Below are 18858 nucleotides of genomic sequence, written 5' to 3'. Positions count from 1 at the left end.
CATGCTGCAATGAGTAGAAAACTGTATTGTGATATGAATATGCTAGATGTTTAGGTCAACTCATACCCAAAATCTTTCCTTCCTATGCTCCAGTATTATATACACAGACTCAGTTCATTCTACAACAAATTATAAATTACTGATGTATGTATGTCATCCAGAAAAGTAGAACCATAACTGTAAATACTAAGTAAAGGAAAACATTGAGTGACCTCCAGTTTTATTTTGTATTGCTTTTAACTTCCTCTGCTTCTGTCTCTTTTCTGCTGTAATTTGCTAGTGTGCTTAAAGTTTAAATCAGGTGGTGTTTATTTTTACCTTGAGGTTAGATGGCATCACATCAAGTTGACTATATACAAATTAAAAGAGTGAAGGATAGTTAATATCCTACTCTCAAGTAATGTGGACTTGGCTTTGGTCCTTTCCCCCACTTTGTGATTTCTTTGCTTTCCAATAAGAAGATTCAAGAATTGAGAAGAACTGGGTAGATGTTCTACTGATTAATGCTATTTAGAAAAAATATCTTATGAATCGGTCTATGTAAATCTCTGGTTCTTTCTTATTTTAGTCAAAACTGATCAATGACACCTTTGAAGTATGTTATTAACACTTGCAGATGTCTATTTTCAACTGAAAATTGGTTTGTCCCTAAAATATTTTCTCTGATATTGTAGAGATTACATTGCTTTTGAATCATAGTCATTGATCTGTTAATTTACTCTTAGGTCTGTAACATTGAGCTCAGAGAGTCAGTGGGTATGCTTAAAACCTGAAAGGAAGTTTGTATCATTATGGTGCTCCCATTGTGTATCCATTAGAATGTGTTCATTTCTGATATCTTTGTTATGACTTCCAAATCTTGAATTATTATTTGTATGTAACTATTTTTTCTAAAATTTTAATTTGAAATACATGAATTGGAGAAAACTGGGAATACTTGGGGACTCAAATTTAATGCATCTTTATATGGTAGTAATTATAACTTGCATGGGTAATATCTGTACAAAAATAACCTTAATGATAGAAAAAAAGGAAAAGTATATATTATAGGCATGTAGGTAATGCTTGTCTGTTAGTAGTTAAGGTTTGAGATCCTCCTTTTTTAGCACTTTTATTTGATGATTTACAGAAAGACTCTCCCAACTTTTGAAGAAATTATTCGAAACCCAAGAATCTGGTGACCTCAATGAAGAATTAGTTAAGGCTGCTGCCAACGGAGATGTTGCTAAAGTGGAAGATTTGCTAAAAAGACCAGATGTAGATGTGAGCATTTTAAAAATTATTTTGAAAAATATACAAATAGTATAATGGACCTTATACTTCTTCAACAATTATTTAGATTTTGCCACATTACTCCAATAATTATTAGGACTTTGCTACATGTGCTTCATCTAGTCCTCGTTTTTCTGAGGTATTTTAAAGAAGACACGAGCCATCATTTTTAAGTGTGCATGTCTAAAAAATATTGATATTTTTTTATTTTAACAGTGACTTTTTTTATTTTATGATGATTAACAAAATTCACATTTTGTTTTTTAAGTGGTTAGTGTCCTTTTTGGAAATTCAGTGAATTTTTCTTATGTAATTTTGTCATGTCTTTTAATAATGTTTTAGTAAATTTTATAAGTAATTTTCTATCCTTTTTAAAACATTTAGTCTAAACTTTTTATTCTCCTTTCCCTATAAAAGTTGACTATTTCACAGTTTGTAACACAGAAGAATTAGACGTCATGTACTTTGTAAATCTTAATATTTAATGTTGTAAGTTTACCGTTCACATAAGCCATATTTTAAATGGGCTGTTTTGGTTCTCACTTAGTCATCCATTGCTACCAATATGTTCAGTGCTGGCCAAGAGATTATAAGTGGAGTGGCAGTTTGAATCACTGTCACTGTGTTGCAAGGGCTTTTGTTACCACACCTTTGTATATAAGTACACTAGACAGTTTGAAGAAGATCAGATATATAATTATAAGTATAAACGGCTTATTCCTTTGAGCTCATGTAGCATTTTAGGTTTATTTGAGAGAGATCAATTGCAGCAGCACAACATAGTGGTTTCTTGATTTGTTGAGAGACATAACAAATAACTTATTTCAGATATTATGGTTTTGTGTTTGAAATATAGTCAACTTTCTTTTCTGTTCAGTCAAGCAGATGTACATTTTATTATACTTAATTTTTTCATTTAATTACTAATTTATCTCAGTCATTTTTTTAACAATGTCATACATTCTAAAAAAGGGAAAAATAGTTCCATAAGATTTTTAATGAAAAACTACATCTTCCAGCCTTATTTTTCCATTCTTCCAAACAAGTCTTCCATGTTGGAGGCCATTCCTTAGTGTCTGGTGATCATCGGTTGTCTATTTATCTATAAGAGTGGACAATACAAGGCTTGTTGGAAGCTCTTGTTTGTGTGTGGGTTTGTCAGCTCTGGACTTCACTTATAGGGTGATCTGGTTGGGTGTTTCTTTGGGTTGTTCATGGGTATTGGTTGTTAAGTCTTTTCTCTTGGGCTGGTCTGACTCCCCAGAAAGATCTCTTTATTCTCCTGCTAGGTATAAACCTGGCTGCCAGCCTTTTGAATACTGATTAAGGGACGAGGGCCTGGGTTTTCAGCATTCAGCCTGTAAATATTCACATAAAAGTTCTGTTTTTAGTACTTTGCCCCACCCTACAGTGCCCCACCCTACAGTGCCTGCTTTCTATAAGCTAAGGAGCCTTTACCCTTCCCAGAGAATAAATTTTCAGGTTTCTGTTAGTATGAGGATAGAGCAGTAGTTCAGCTGTGCAGAGTGGGAGAAACTGGGGGTATAAATGCTTTTTAAATAGACTGTCAACTGTCTACCGCCGTGCCACCCTGAACAAGCCTGATCCTGTCTGATCTCGGAAGCTAAGCAGTGTCAAGCTTGATTAGTACTTGGATGGGAGACCACCTAGGAAGACTGGGTGCTGTAGGCCTTAAAAAAAAAAAACAAAAAAAGACTGTCAACCAATGTTTTTGTGTGTAGCACCCCACCCCCCATTTTCTCTATTTTCAGAGATCATTAATTCTGAGCCTTTTGGGTTTTCTTGGCAAAAGGATTGCTTCTAGGCTTTTTTTCTCACAGGAGGTTTAGTTCTATTTCCAGCTTACTGTATATGTGTGAGTGTGTCTGTGTGTGTGGTTTCTGTTTTGCTAGTTCTAATTATCTTTGTCAGTTGTTGCTTAAAAGAAAATAAAACTTTACTCTTGTTTTAGTAAGATGTCATAAGGTAATGGAAATAAATACAACACATCTTTTAATTAAAAAAACTCATCTTTTAATTGCTGAAACAGTTTTTTTGTAAAGCTTTATTGAGGTATGGTTGTTTGTAACACAAATAAATATATAAGGATATACATTTTAAAAGATCTCAATACTGAAAAACAAGGGTCTCTTGCTTCATATCTACCCATTTTCCAGCTCTTATAGTGAGATTTTTCTTTCCTTTAGCTTTCTTGTTTTCATAGCATCATCCTCTTGATTTTGACTATTTATCTATTTATCTATTTATCTATCTATCTATCTATCTATCTATTTATTTATTTATTTATTTTAGGTTTAAGGTTGTTTATAACATTTTAATCTATGGTAGCTCTTATGTGCAGAACCCATGCTCAGACGTACTGGTGTGCAGTTTGGGTATTTTCTGTTGCATTTTAGATATTCAGCTTATTGTTGTTTCCAGAGGAGAGATCTGGAGACGTCTCTCACTCTGCCATGATTCTCCAAACTCTGATTTTGACTTTTTAGATTTAAAGAATTCTCGAATGTCTCTAATTGAAGTTTTTCTTTTTTTCTCTCCATTTGTTCCTTCCAGAGTCATTTCTTTTCTCTGTTTAAAAAAAAAAAAATTATTATTATTATTAATTTGTATTTGAGGTACTCTTCAAATCTCTGATCCTTAGTTGTCTATTCATATCTGAATAAGACATCGAAAAGCTGATTGGTAGCTCTCTTTACCTGGACAGGACTTGATGACTGACTTTGCATTATGGTGATTGTATGTGTGGAGCTTTTGGAGATCTCTAGATGCCGTCATGTAGAGGTCTGCTTTCTATGGCTATTCGGTTGTTTGAGAGAAGAAACCTCCTTTTGCTGTTTAGAACCTAAGTGCATGGCTGCTGACATCCTGTTCTTAAGTTCTAGGAGTGGACTTGGAGTGTGGCCATTGCACATCAGATTTATACTTGGGGCTTCTCTTGTTAGCCTTCTGATGTGCTTGTATTTGCAGGTTTTGAGTTTGTCTGGGGTTCCCAGGCTTTGTCTTTTTCTCTAAAGTTAATTAGAGAACTTTCTCAGTCTGCTTTCTCTTTTAAAAATGTATTGCTTTTCTCGTTTTCTGTTGTTAGCTCTCCCTTTCTCCTAGTCTTTGTAGTTTTTTTATTTTTAAAGTTATTCTACTCTCTTTTTAGTGTAGTCTCGGGGGACAGGATATAAATGTGTGGTCCTTCATGATTTTGTGGATGGGAGTGAATGTGGTAGAATTAAAGAATTTCACTTAGCCTTGGGTATGTTCATGGGTAAATTATGCATTTACACAACATCTGAAGTGAAGAAAAGGTTGGAATTTACTGCTTTATAATAGAATAGTCATATATAGTTACCCTGATAATTCATTTATATATATCTTTCATGGTAGTTTGCTTATAGTTGATATTCGGTATATATATTGAATTAAATTTATTTATCTTGTAGTAGACTATTTTTTTGAAAAGTTTTCTATTTAAATTATTGCTTTTTAAAATAGGCTTTGAGATTTAATAATCTAAATAGAATTAAATATACAAAATTAATATAACTAACTTTCTTTTGTTCTCCTGCTCCCTTTCTTCAACTTTGCAGATTGCTAAACAGTTCTTTCATAGCTTTTTGAACAATGGAAGTTTCATTTTATTTTAAGAAAGTGCTCGCATCTCTTCTCTAAATTAGAACAGTTTCTGATGATCTATTCTAGAACATATGGAATACCAAACTAAATTATTTTTATAGAATTATATAATGAGCTAGATTTAAATCTACACACTATATTGTGTGTGTGTGTGTGTGTGTGTGTGTGTGTGTGTAGGCTCATTCTGATTTTTGACATTTCTTTTATCTTTTTTTTAATTTAGGTGAACGGACAATGTGCTGGCCACACAGCTATGCAAGCTGCTAGTCAGAATGGACATGTTGACATTTTGAAGTTACTTTTGAAGCAAAATGTGGATGTAGAAGCAGAGGTAATTAAACTAAGGTTGAAAAATATTTTAAGTAAAAATTAATGTCCTAGAAATGGTACTTCTATATCATGAGGTAGATTGTTTTCATTCTTGAAATTTAATACTCACCTAAGACTTTTCTGGTTGAAAAGAAAAAATTGACAAAAGACAGCTTAAAGCATTTCTTGTTTTTCTGTGAACCCTCAATATTCTGGGCATAACCCCAAATGAAGATGGGAGTTGAGTTTCCCTTTACTATGGTAGTACCACTATGCTGTTGGGAGCCTGTTTGGGTTCACCCAGGAATCATACTGGGGAAGTTGAGGGAAGGAAGGGATTATAGATCTCAGGGAAGGGGAATATACATCATATGCTTCAAGAACTTTCCTAATTTGTGGCACTCAGAGGCCTTTATTTTTTTTATTTTTCTCATAAGGGGACCAGTATATTAGAATTTGTTTAGTCTTGTTGTCTCTTGACCTTAATGTGGATCTTTGGGATTTTACAGTGCATGTTTATCACTCTTAAGTGTATGTTTATGCTTAATTTAATTTAGAGTATATTCTTACAAAGGGAAATAAATATTTTTTGCTATCGTTGGAATTTCAGTTGAGAATCTATGTGAGTAATGTGAAGGATGGCTTTCTTTGTTTTAGTTATAACCTCATTACTTAAAAAAGATATTAGAATTACATTAGTTTCAGTCTAGTGCAAGATTACTTAAGAATAAGTCAAATTCTATCAAATTTACACTAGGCAGAATGCTGCAGTTTTGCCCAGGTGACACTTCCATCTAAGCAATCTTACTAAGGACTTGAATTTCTGAAGGCCCAACTGGTAGACCAGCCGGTTTTTACTAATAAAATTTTAATACACATTTGAGAAGAGAAGTCATACATTATTTTTTCTTCTTTCTCTAATTTTATGTATTTTGAGTTGTTGAAGAGCTACTAAAGAGCCACTGGTGTTGTAGGTGTAAATAAGTCATCTTTGATGTTGAAATTTTCTTTTGCATAAAAAGAGCTTGAATTTTAAATTCACCTATTAGATGTCTGTAAACTATATGATAGTTTTATTACTGTGATGTCTTTATGAATGAGATTATATAATTTGATTTTGCTTTTACAGTAGTAATTTTTAAGTCACATTTTCTTGGCTGTGAATTTAGGACCCAGTTTATGTTATAAGGGTTTTTTGGTAATGCAAGAAAGACTTAATTTAAATTTAGTATTCTGAAAATGGTAGGCAATTACTTTATTTTGTTTTTGTTTTAGTCTGGTCTGGGGAAATGCAATGAAATTTCTTGAGCTGAATATTCCATTTTTTATTTAATGAATCCAGAAACTATGATAGCAACAACTACTAAAATATCAAAGCCCTTCTGATTATAACTAATAAGGCAAGAGACTGAAAAACCAAATTTTTTTTGCCTAATTTTTTTTAAAGTATGCTTTCTGATTGAGAATTTAAATACTAAACCTGGCAATATAGAGCCTATCCATATATTTGTGTTTCTAAAGACTTCTTGTAAACCTTAGAGGCTGGCTATGCAGAATGGGGAGCTGCAGCTCTGGGGTTGGTAATGAAGTTGACATTGTTTTTCAAGAGTAGGTTTCTTATTGCTTTAAACTCAAATACAAAACAAGTGGTTAGTTAATACTAAACACATGGTAAGATTGGAGTTGGAGTGAGGCTCAGTAGGATAGGTATTTGTAAATAATTTATCTTTCAGTTTGAAAACTTACTAGAGCAGTGAGGTTTGGATTTCCATTCTGTGCATTTTCTGTTTTTAAAACCACTGTAGGCAAATGTAATTTGTAGAAATAGTGTGAGAAAGCAATATTTACATATCAGGTTAAATTAATAACACAATTTCTCAATTGGTAAAGGAAAAACTACATTTAAAAATTGGGTTAAAATGTAAATATAATTTATCATTTATGACTAAAATAAAAGTTTATCAAAGTCTTAATTTTCCTAAAATGTAAGAATTAACATTGCTTATTATAAACAGTAATATAGTTTGTTTAAAATAGTGGTTCTCAGTTGAGCATTTTTTGCCCATCAGAGTACATTTGGAAATGTCTGGAGATATTTTTGATTGTCACAGCTCATTGGGGGAGTTGGGAGTACTACTGGCTAGAAAGAAAGGATGTTACTAAACATCCTACAGTGCACAGGACAGCTCCCACAACAAAAAATTATCTGGTCCAAATGTCAACAGTGCTGAAGTTGAGAAACTCTGGTTTAAAAGATGGAGAAAATAGTTAATTTCTCAAATGTACTTAAATTTAGGATTCATCATTTGCCAGCTTCTTTATAAAGTGATTTGTCATTAACTTTTTTATTATTGGAAATTTTACACATTTATAAAAGCGGAGAGAATAGTATAATGAATCCTATGTGTCCATTACCCCACTTTAATTATTTTTCTGACCAATTTTGTCTTATCTGTACCCCCTTACATCTCACTCTTCTGCTAGATTAAATTGAAGCAGCTCCAGATCTCATATTATTTCATCTGTAAATATTTTAGTATATGTCGTAAAAGATAAGTGCTCTTTTTTTTTAAAAAAAAAAAACTTTATTATATCTTTAACATACCTTAAAAACTAATAATTAACAATTTTTGAAAATCTAATTTTATTAAAAGTTTTGAGGTTAGCCGAAGGATAAAGATCAATATGTTTCTTTTCTAGTTATCTCATTCTGTAATCTTTCATTTTTTTGAACTCTGCATTAGGAAGTGGGCTCAAGATAGTATAAATTGGGTCACAAACTATAGCCTGCAAGCCAAATTCAGATCTCCATTTGTATTGTTTATTAGTATTATTGGAACACAATACACCCATTCGTTTGTTTATTGTGTATTGCTGCTTTTGTGCTACAACTGCAGAGTTGAATAGTTGATAGTTTGACTAGACCATATGGGCCTATAAAACCTAAAATATTTACTTCTGGCCCTTCACAGAAAAGTTTACAGGACCCTAGTATAGATGATGATTGCAGATTTTTTCAGTTGATTTAATCTGTTATCAAACTAAATTATTTGGAATATATCATACTTTTTTTTCCACTTTGTAAGGCATTTAATTATCTTTTTTAAATTTATTTATTTATTTAATTGAAGAAATGATTTAAATTTTTTCCCCCCATCTACTTCCTCCTTCCCCCCTCTCCTTTGGTAACCACTAGTCCATTGTCCATGTCCATGAATGTCTGTTTGTTTGTCCTGTTCATTTGATTCTTTTAGGTTTATATCCCACGTATAAGTGATATCGTGTGATTTTCAACTTTTTCTGTTTTTTAAGTAGTATGATTATTTCAAGGTCCATCCATGTTCTTGCAAATGGCAGTATATCACCTCTTCTTATGGCTGAGTATATCATACCTTTTGAATATATGATAAGATTTTTTTTCCATTTTTCTTAGGGAAAACTCAACTGTTTTAGAAAGTTGGTTTTCTCCATATCTGGCCTACTAAGTACAGTAGGATTACATTCTGTTTCCTTCTTAATGTAAAGGCACTGAGAACTGCGAGATCTTAGGTATGTTGATATAGATGAGCTAATTTTGGATCCTTCAGGGACTCAATATTTTTTTTTTCCTACTAATGAAGTGTAATAGTAAAGGCGTAGAGGTTTGAGTGGAAGACCAGTTTAAAAAAGTGCGTCCTTTACAGTAAATTTTCAAATACAATACAAATATATACTGAAGTTATCAGGAAACTTGAGGTGGTTTTATCATTTAAAGTTAATGAAAACTTTTTAATGGAGTGAGTTAATAGTAGGGAACAATATTAGACTGTAAAAAAAACAAGTTTTAACGATTGTTTATAATATTGGGCAAAAAGTTTAATTGGTATAAGCTTCAGTTTCTTCATCTATGGTAACTTAAAGAGTTGGGGTGTGGAGTAAGGGGAATAATTTAAGATAACCTTTTATAGTATACGGCACCCTGGGAATTTAAGATATTACCTGTGTTTGAGTGTTCCTATTAAACATTTCTTTCCAACTGGTAGAAGTTAGTACAGTTTCTCTAGAAACAGATGCTAATTCTACCTGATTCTGCTTATCTAGTTAATGAAAACAAAACTAGAAACATTTAACTGTAAAACGGAGAAGGAAAGGGCAAGTGGGCTTTAAGATTGGTTAGTTTAAGGAAATTCTTTTCTAAAAAGAACTCATGACTCAGAAATGGCTCTAGGAATTGGTATACATAGTTCTTGGAGATCTAAGTTAATTCAATTAGGCAAGAAAAAGAAATAAAAGGCATCCACATTGGAAAGGAAGAAATAAAATTATCCCTGCAGGTGATATAATTTTACGTGTAAAAAAGCCTAAAGATTCCACCAAAAAAAAAAAAAAAAAGACTTTTGGAACAAATTAAGAAATTCAGCAAAGTAGCAGGATACAAAGTCAACACAGTCATTTGCATTTCTGTACACTAACAATGAACAATCTGTTGAGGATATTAAGAAAACTCCATTTATAATAGCATCAAAAAGAATAAACTACTTAAGAATTAATTTAACCAAAGAGATGAAAGATTTGTAAAACGAAAATTACAGATTATGGCTGAAAGAAATTAATAGATATAAGTAAATAGAAACATAACCCATGTTCACAAATTGGAAGAATTAATATTGTTAAGATGTCAATACTAGCCAAAGTGATCTGCTGCATATTCAGTGTAATCTCTATCGAAATCCCATGATGTCTTTTACAGAAATAGCAAAATCCATCTTAAAAGTCAGTATGTCATCTCAAGGTACCCCATAACCAAAACCATCTTGAAAAAGGACAAATTTGCAAGACTCACTCTTCCTGATTTCAAAACTTACCACAAAGCTACAGTAATGAAAACACTGGTTCTGGCATAAAGACAGACATTCAAACCAGTGGAATAAAATAGCTCAGAAATAAACGCTTGCATATATATGGTCAATGATTTTTGACACGAGTGCCACAACAATTCAGTGGGGAAAGAACAGTCTTTTCAACAAATGGTGCTTGGAAAACTGGATATCCACATACAAAAGAATGACGTAGGACCCTTACCTAACATTTCATACAAAATTAACTCTAAATAGCTCAAAGGCATAAATTTAAGAGCTAAAAGTATGAAATTCTTAGAAATAAAATTTAAAAAATTCTTAGAAGACAGAGTAAAGCTCACAGCATTGGATTTGGCTATGATTTGTTGAGTATGACACTGAAGGCACAGGCAACAAAAGAAGAAATAGACAAATAGGACTTAATGAAAATTGAAAACTTCTGTACACCAAAGAATGTTATCAACAGTAAAAAGGCAATGGTACAGAATGGGGAAGATATTGGCAAATCGTATATCTGAGAAGGGATTGATGGAGAACTATATATAGAGGACTCAACTGTATAGAGAAAATATAGAGAACTTAAAATTCAACAAAAAGTTGGGCAAAGGCCTTGAATAGATATTTCTCCAAAGAAGATATATGGATGGTCTATAAGCACATGAAAAGATGCTGAACATCACAAATGGTTAGGTAAATCCAAATTAAAATCATAGTGAGGTACATCTCACACCCATTAGGATGACTACTATCGAAAAATCAGAAAATAAATGTTGAGGAGGTGGAGAAATCAGAACCCTCGTTAACTTATGGGAATGTAAAATGGTACAGCTGCTGTGGAAAGAAGTGTGATTGTCAAAAAATTAAAAATGGAATTTACCATATGATCCTGTAATTCTTTTTCTAGGTACTTACCCAAAAGAACTAAAAGCAGAGCCTCGAAGAGATATTTGTACACCCATATTCATAGCAGCATTATTCACAATAGCTAAAACTTAGAAACAACTCAAGTGTCCATTGATATATGAATAGCTAAACAAAATATTTATGGAATACTATGCAGCTTTAAAAAGGAAAGAAATTCTGACTCATGCTACAATGTAAATGAACCTTGAGGACATTATGCTAAGTGAAACAAGCCAGTTGCAAAAAGACAAACACTGTATGATTCCACTTATATGAAGTACCTAGAGTAATCAACAATCATAGAGAAAGAAAGCAGAATGATGATTTCCAGAGGCTGGGGATAGAGAGAAAGAGCAGTTATTGTGTAATGTGTTTAAAATTTTAGCTTTGCAAGGTGAAAAGAGTTCTGGAGATAGATGGTATTGATGGGTTCACGACAATATGAATGTGTTTTATGTCACTGAACTATACACTTAAAGTGGTTAAGATGGTAAATGTTACGTTATTTGTATTTTACCAAAAAAAAGGGAAATTATTAAAAACATGACTGTTATTAAGGCTTATTAAAGATTCAGTTAAACACCCATTTTGGTCTTTAGTAGTTAGTAGGCATTATGGTACATCCTGGGAATAAAGATAATTAAGACACAGTCGTAGACCCCCAAAAGCTCAGAGTCAAATAAAAATAAATTTGGAAACAAATATTATACTACAGTGTGGTAAGTGAGATAATAGAAGGAGAGATTAATTTATTGATTTTGTGAGAATCAAGAAGTTTTATAGGAGAGGGGTTGCTTGAGCAGATTTTTAAAGGATGTCTGTTTTCAAGCCAGTGAGGTAATAAATAAGCATTGAAGTCTGGGAACAACATAAGATCATATTGGGTCAAATAACTTGATAATTAGAGTTTTATATGTGAGGGAACCAAGGCAGCAGATGAGTCTGGAATAGTCTACAGAAATAGGCTTCAAAAGAGGTTTGTTCCCTTAGAGTTATAGTAATGAGTTATAAACATAAATTTTGTGTTTTACAGAGAGAATTCTATCTGTGTGTGAAGAATAGATTGGGGTAAGAATAAAGTGGTGGCAGGGTGAGTAGCAAAATAGATAGGAGCATAAATTGAGTAAAAGCTGTAGAATTAGGTGCTTGTACATAGGGGTACTGGTCAGGGAAGTCAGCGAGCATGACCTACAGATACTGATTTTGTTGACCTTATGATCTTTGGTTCTATCAGCTAAGATAGGGAAGACTGGAACAAGGACAGGTTTTGGAGTGTTGAGAGGAAAGGGGAGGGCAAGAGGGTAGAAAGAACCAAGATTAGTTTTAGTTTAATTACATAACCTTTTGAAGGTTTGCTGTAATGTTCTCCTTCAAGATCTTATTTTGTTATTAGTATCAGAGATAGAATGACGAGTTATATGTTTTAGATTTATTTGGAATACTTAAGATAACTTCAGAAAAAAGCAATAAAATCTGTAAATTAAGGTCTTTGCACAACTGTTTTCTAATTTATAAGAAAAACCTGGAAATAAAATTAATTGTTATTTTCCAGTATGTGTGTGTATTTCCCAAAATCTATAAATTTTATTTGTATTGCCTTTTGACATATAAGGGTTTTAAGTTTTTTAGTTTTTTGTTTTACTTAAATAAATTGTTGATAGGACCTCCATAAAAGTGTTTCACTAATAATTTTCTAACAGCCGTAAATATATGGTACACTCCATAAATAGTACCTGTTTTTATTCAGCGAGTGTTAGTGGATCGATGTTGCCTTTTTTAATGGATGGAGTACCCTAGATAGATTTAAAAATTTAACAAATAAATTCAGATTAAGGGTTAGGAAAATATTAAAAATAAGTTTCTGAAATATTGAAATATATTACTAGAGAGGTTAGTGATATATATACATAATATTTTTTTGGTAAAAGCTTTTTTTTTTCCTGGAATGTATAAATATGTTGCTCAGAGGTACACGAGTTGAATATTAAAACTTTCATGTGGTAGTTTCAAGGTAGACAGGTAACAAAAACTCATAACCTGGTTTAGCTGGAATATTAGTAAGGTAAAAGAAGTACTCCTGGGTTGTGGTTTCCTACCTTTTCCAGAATGATTGTCAAATCTTTGTGGACTCCTGCATGAGTGGTTTTACTTTTAATATCTGCTTGAGAAAATATGCAAAGTCCAAAAACTTTTGAATTCAGCAGCTGTTTTGAATGAACTGTTCATTTGGTTTAAATGTACTTAGCCACAACAGTATTTATCTATGTTAACTTTAAAAGTAGTTCAAATAATCCTAAGTAATAGATTGTCAAATCACTTGCAAAAAAAAAAAAAAGTCTACCAGAGGCTAGCGTTGTGGTTTGGGAATCACTGCCCTGGAGAAAGTCTTAAAGCATGCTTATTTCTGAGTGTTAAAATTTGAGATGTATGAGATAAAGACAGTACCTTCATAAGGGTACTTCTACATCTGCATTTCGTGAGGTAATGAGACTTCTTTTTGGTATGGACTATATATATATCTATATTATCTGTGTGGTGCGGGACAGGCATTTTTCCCCCCCTTTAAAAAGTTGTTTCTTAACATTTGAAAACAGTTTAATAAATTGGGTCTTTCTCTACCTCTCATCTCTGTAGAAATATGCCTATTACAGAAGTTAGGACATACCTACTGTATTTCAGATGTATGGAATTAGGCTGGTTTGTGTTTCATTTTTATCTTTTATGGTGGTACTTAATTTTTTTCTCTTCTTGAATATACAGAAGTATATGCTCACCAGTTAGAGATAACCAGTGTTAACATATTGGTATATTTCTCTGCTTTAAAGCTATTTGAAATCACATTGTTCAGCATCCCGTCGTCTTTTTTTTAAATCACTCAACTAGTGTTAGTGTAATTTTTATGTCATTAGAAAGTCTTTGTAAAGTTTTTTAAGTGGAAAAAGTTTATATAGTTATATAAATCAGCATTTTCCCAATGTTGGCTTACCATCATGGCTAATAAATTAGAAGTAATGAATTGAACTGCCCCTGAATTAACTATTGGTCCTGTGTATGCCTGACATAATATATTGATCCAGGTTCATCCTTTATCTTTGGAGTTAATCACCATTCGCGTGAATTTCTCCTTATTTTTTGGCTCCATTCTATGATTTTTCTCACATTAATCTGGTTCGTGATGAGTTATTATAGCTTCAGATTCTGTTTTTCTTTCTAAAATATTCACTAATTTTGATTTAAATGTTGATGTTTAGGACAAAGATGGAGATAGAGCTGTTCACCATGCAGCTTTTGGGGATGAAGGTGCTGTTATAGAAGTACTACATCGAGGCAGTGCTGATTTGAATGCTCGCAACAAACGCCGACAGACACCACTTCATATTGCTGTCAATAAAGGTCATCTTCAAGTTGTGAAGACTTTATTGGACTTCGGCTGTCATCCTAGTCTCCAGGTAAAACCTTTATAGAGATATATTCTGTAGATATTGCTGGGATCCTTATTAAAGGAAAGTAGGTTCTGTGGTAAGCATTGCTTTGTTACAAGATCAGGCATAGTAAATAATATTAAAAGTATAGAATGTAATAACATTGGCAGCTCTTCTTAGAAAAGCCTTTTTAAGGAAGTGTCAGTAGATCCGTTTTATATTGAGAGGAGGGGATGGAAATTTCCTTGCCAAAATATCGACGTATGAATTGATTTGATTTAACTTTATTGGTCATGACAATGGGCTTTGGCAGCTTAAAGAAATGTAAAAGGCTCCATTTCATAATAGTTACTTTATAGCTTTCTAAATTATTTTAGTTGTAGATTAATTTATTTAAAAAGTCTTGGTCTAGTCTTTAGTCTAGGCTTAGAAGATTTTCTGTTTTGGAAAATATCTAGTGTTAGGGTTCATTTGCAGTAGGACCTAATTTTTGAAGCAAGAGTCACCTAAGAAATGATTATTCCTGTCCAAAGTTTTAGCAACCAGATGAATTAAATTGGATTGGTCTCAGAGAAGCAATGAAGAATAGGAATAATAGCACTGAGAGTTTGAGAGGAACTGAAAGAATTCTAGATTTTGTCTAGCTAGATGGTTATTACAGGCTGTTATTTCTGAGGTACAGCCATTTAAGACTGACAGAGTTTGGAACTAACAGCTTCTAAATGGATGGCAGAATTAGGGGACAAGGGAGGCATTGAGAGGAATTAATCTATTGAAGAGGAAGGAATTTATACTTGCTGACTTTTTTTTGTCTGAAATGGGAGGCAAAATCATTTGTTGAGAGTGAGTGGGCAGTGTTTAAATACAGAAAGTGTAATTGAGAAGAGTGATAAATAAAGGTTTGGAGTAGCTACTATGGGGGACCAAAAGGCACGACAGATCAGGGCCTGTAGAAGTTTATTCTAACCAGATTAAAAGCCCATCTCAAGTTGGAGATCATGAATTTTAGTGTCACCAGATAAGATAGAAGATGAATTGTTGGATTGAATTTGTGTTAGGAGTTTCTTTTGTGGGTGGATGAATATATGCTTGGAATTGGCAAACTTTTTCTGTAAAAGGCTAGATAATATTTTAGGCTTTTGTAGGATTTCTATCACAACTATCTAATGTTGCCTTCGTAGCATGAAAGTAGCCATAGAATAATACGTGAATAAAAGTGTATGGTTGTGTAAATAAAACCATTTACAAAAACAATGGGCAGGCTGGATTTGGCAACCATAGTAAATGCCATAGGTTAGTCTATATATGGCTTTACTGAGAATAGTGCTTATGAAACTATGAAATGAATGATGTCTAAATTGCCCATTTATGCAGATGACTGATAATGAGTACCAACTTATTGTTAAATCAGTTGATTAATGAAGAAAGTAATCAGCTTGCAAAAAGGTAGATTGAGAATGCCAAATTTTAATTTACATTTGTTTTCACTTTGAGTTAACTAGTCTTTTTCTTGCCCTTTGAAAACATTTAAAGTAATGCTTCTCAACCATGACTACACAATATATTCAGCTGGGAAGCTCTGAAAAACTACTCTTGCCTAATTCTCACCCCCAGAGATTCTGGATTAGTTGGTCTGAAGAACAGCCTAGGTATCAGGATTTTTAAGACATTCTCAGCAGATTTTAAAGTGCAGCAAAGGTTGAGAACCACTGACTTTTAATTCATTGCTATGGAGCCCTGAGACTGGTGGAGGTTTGGTATGGAATTTCGGGGTACAATTAATATGGTATAGCAGGCCATTTTAAACTAACGGATTTTTTTGGCTGCTTTACTACCTCATTTATTTTTGTACTTTACTGAATTTTATTTGAGCATATTTAATTTTTTTGATTTTAGTTTTCCTTCTCTTTGGAAAGCTACAGCATGTTTATTGTGTTCACCATCTAGATTGTGTATTAGTTTATTTACTATAATGCTGTTTCTTGCTTGCATTTATTAAAATTAACACAGTATGTTTTATTGATGGTTGTTGGTTATGGCTTCTGTTTTTATTTCTTTGGTTAGTAGTTCATTATAAGTATTAATAATTACATGTGGTGATTAATTGAAAAAGAACTAATGAAAATCTCTCTAAACTTAAATAAAAAAGGATTCCGAAGGGGATACTCCTCTTCACGACGCAATAAGTAAGAAACGTGATGATATCCTCGCAGTTCTTCTGGAAGCTGGAGCAGATGTTACCATTACAAATAATAACGGATTTAATGCTCTACATCATGCTGCACTAAGAGGAAATCCGAGGTAGATGTCACCTTTTATTATTTTATATGCAATTTAAAAATGTTTTTCTGTTGCTGGTTTTCTTTTTCTGATACTGATAAGAAAGTAATTTTGGTTTATTTTAATATTTTAAATCATTTTAAGGTCCGTAGAAATTATGTCTTCATTAAATGATTAATTTTATATGACTTTTTGTTTGTAAAACTAATACAGGTATTATGAAATGGCTGTTTAAATTATTAAATATGGATATAAAATATCAGGAATACTGCTTATCTTCTAAAGTTTTAATTAGAATGCATTCCATGTTGAGATTTATGTTTCTTCAAGATCATTCTCAGGATGTCCTCTAATCTCAAGTTATCCATTTGCTTGGTAATTATTTTTTTAAACTTGTGGCTAAATAACTATTATATTACCTAATTCCTTATTAATGATATAATTAATTATATAAACTTCTAGTATTGATGTTCTGCACCATTGTTACAATTACAGGTGGTCTTCTGAAAAACTAAAGTGTTTGCTGATTAAATTTTGAGACTTTTGGGAAGTCATAGAATCATAAAGTATCTGCAAAGTCCTACAGAAAAGAAAAGTGCTTAACTTGCTTTAACCTAAAACTTTTCATGAATGAATTTTTTGGAACAACTTAACCTTCAGAAACATTTTAGAAAATTCAGCATCAGATGGCTTCTGTTCATAGTTGAATCAAGCCTGCATATCTTGACTGAGGGAAATGTGTTCCCTTTGAAGTTTATTTTGATAATTTAATCTACCCTGAATTTTTTTAAAAATTGAGATTATAATTGACATATAACATTACATTAGTTTCAGGTGTAGAACGTGATTCAGTATATGTATGCATTGCAAAATGGTCACCACAATAAGTCTAGTTAACATCCATCACCACATAGTTACACATAGTTTTTCTCTTGTAATGAGAACTTTTAAGATTCACTCTCTTAGCAACTTTCAAATATACAATACAGTATTATTAGCTGTAGTCACCATGAATTCTTATTCTTTGGTTCCATATTACATTTTTGTATCATGTTTCTTTCTAATTTTTTGCTATTTTTTAGCTTCTTAGGATCACCACTAGAGGGTGAACACAGAACAAAAAGATTTTATTGGTATTGCTTGTTGGTACCTATAACGATGAGTGTATAATGTAGGGTGAAATAAATGGCTGTATTTTAGATTGTTTTGATTAGTTTTTTCAAATTACAAATATTTGAACACTTCATACTTTAGCATTGTGAAGGAGACAAAATAGTATTATATGTTTCCTGCTTTTCAAATAGAAGATGATGATGATAGCACTTAACCACATGCCTGGCTCTGCTAAGTGGTTTACATGCATTATCTTATTTAATTCTTTGAACTGCCTTTTGAGGCAGGAGTTAATATCCTCATTTTATAGATAAAGAATATGAGGCTTATAACGAGATGAATTTACTTATTCAAGTTCACACAGCTGACTAGTGGAGCAGTTGGAACTTAAGCAAGGTCTGTCTGACCGTAGAATTGTAGCTCTTGATCATTTTATATTACTTTTCTGTATTACGGTCTACATAGGAGGCAAGACTGAAACACCTGGACAGTGAATGATTTAACCAAGAATGTATTAACACATCAATGCCCTTAGTGCCTCTTTGCTTAGGGTTGTCTTTGACTACTCATTAATTCTGAACTTCCAGTTCTAAAATTTTATTTATTCTACAGGTCTTTCCAAGCCATTCCTTTCCTTGTATTTCCATTGTTGTTGACCTAATTTTACCTAGACTAGTACCGTATCTTTTTTTTGTTCTCCCTGATTTTAGTCTTATCTCTGATTTAATTTTCACATAATTACCAAACTATCCCTTCTGAAAACATCGATCTAGTGGCTCCCTTCCCCTATTCCCAAATCTTTGGTTGCTTCCTTCTAAGGTGTACATAGAATAAAATCTATACATCTTGAATTGACATTCGGACCCACTTCTGGTGTATCCTGAGCCTTCTAAGTTTATCTCTCACTAACTAAAAGCCCTCTGCCCACCTCATCCTTTAGCTACATTACACTACTCTCCTCTCCTAAAATAGTCTATCTGCTTTATTTCTCCACTTATTTAAGCATTTTCTTTTGTCAGGATGTCCTTATCGCCGTTCTTTATCTTAACCATCTTTCTTCCAGAACTCCTAGATCT

At 32.6% G+C, this 18858-nt stretch overlaps 1 protein-coding gene and 1 pseudogene across 4 annotated transcripts in view; both read left to right on the top strand.

Moving 5' to 3' along the window:
- Positions 1–18858, top strand: part of MIB1 (MIB E3 ubiquitin protein ligase 1) — a 114581-nt gene that overhangs the window by 53642 nt on the left and 42081 nt on the right. For 3 of the 4 annotated variants that reach the window (XM_039844801.1, XM_039844785.1, XM_039844793.1), the window contains exons 9-12: positions 1130–1263; positions 5141–5248; positions 14219–14416; positions 16539–16690. In XM_039844801.1, coding sequence (XP_039700735.1) covers positions 1130–1263; positions 5141–5248; positions 14219–14416; positions 16539–16690 — 592 coding nt within the window. The remainder of the gene's footprint in view (positions 1–1129; positions 1264–5140; positions 5249–14218; positions 14417–16538; positions 16691–18858) is intronic. The other variant, XM_039844810.1, reaches the window with a different exon arrangement.
- LOC120591216 (uncharacterized) lies at positions 2846–2964 on the top strand (annotated as a pseudogene).

This window comes from Pteropus medius, unplaced genomic scaffold (assembly GCF_902729225.1).
Source record: "Pteropus medius unplaced genomic scaffold, Ma_sr-lr_union100, whole genome shotgun sequence".
In the NCBI taxonomy this organism is placed as follows: domain Eukaryota; kingdom Metazoa; phylum Chordata; class Mammalia; order Chiroptera; family Pteropodidae; genus Pteropus; species Pteropus medius.
This window is presented reverse-complemented; position numbering and strand designations above follow the sequence as displayed.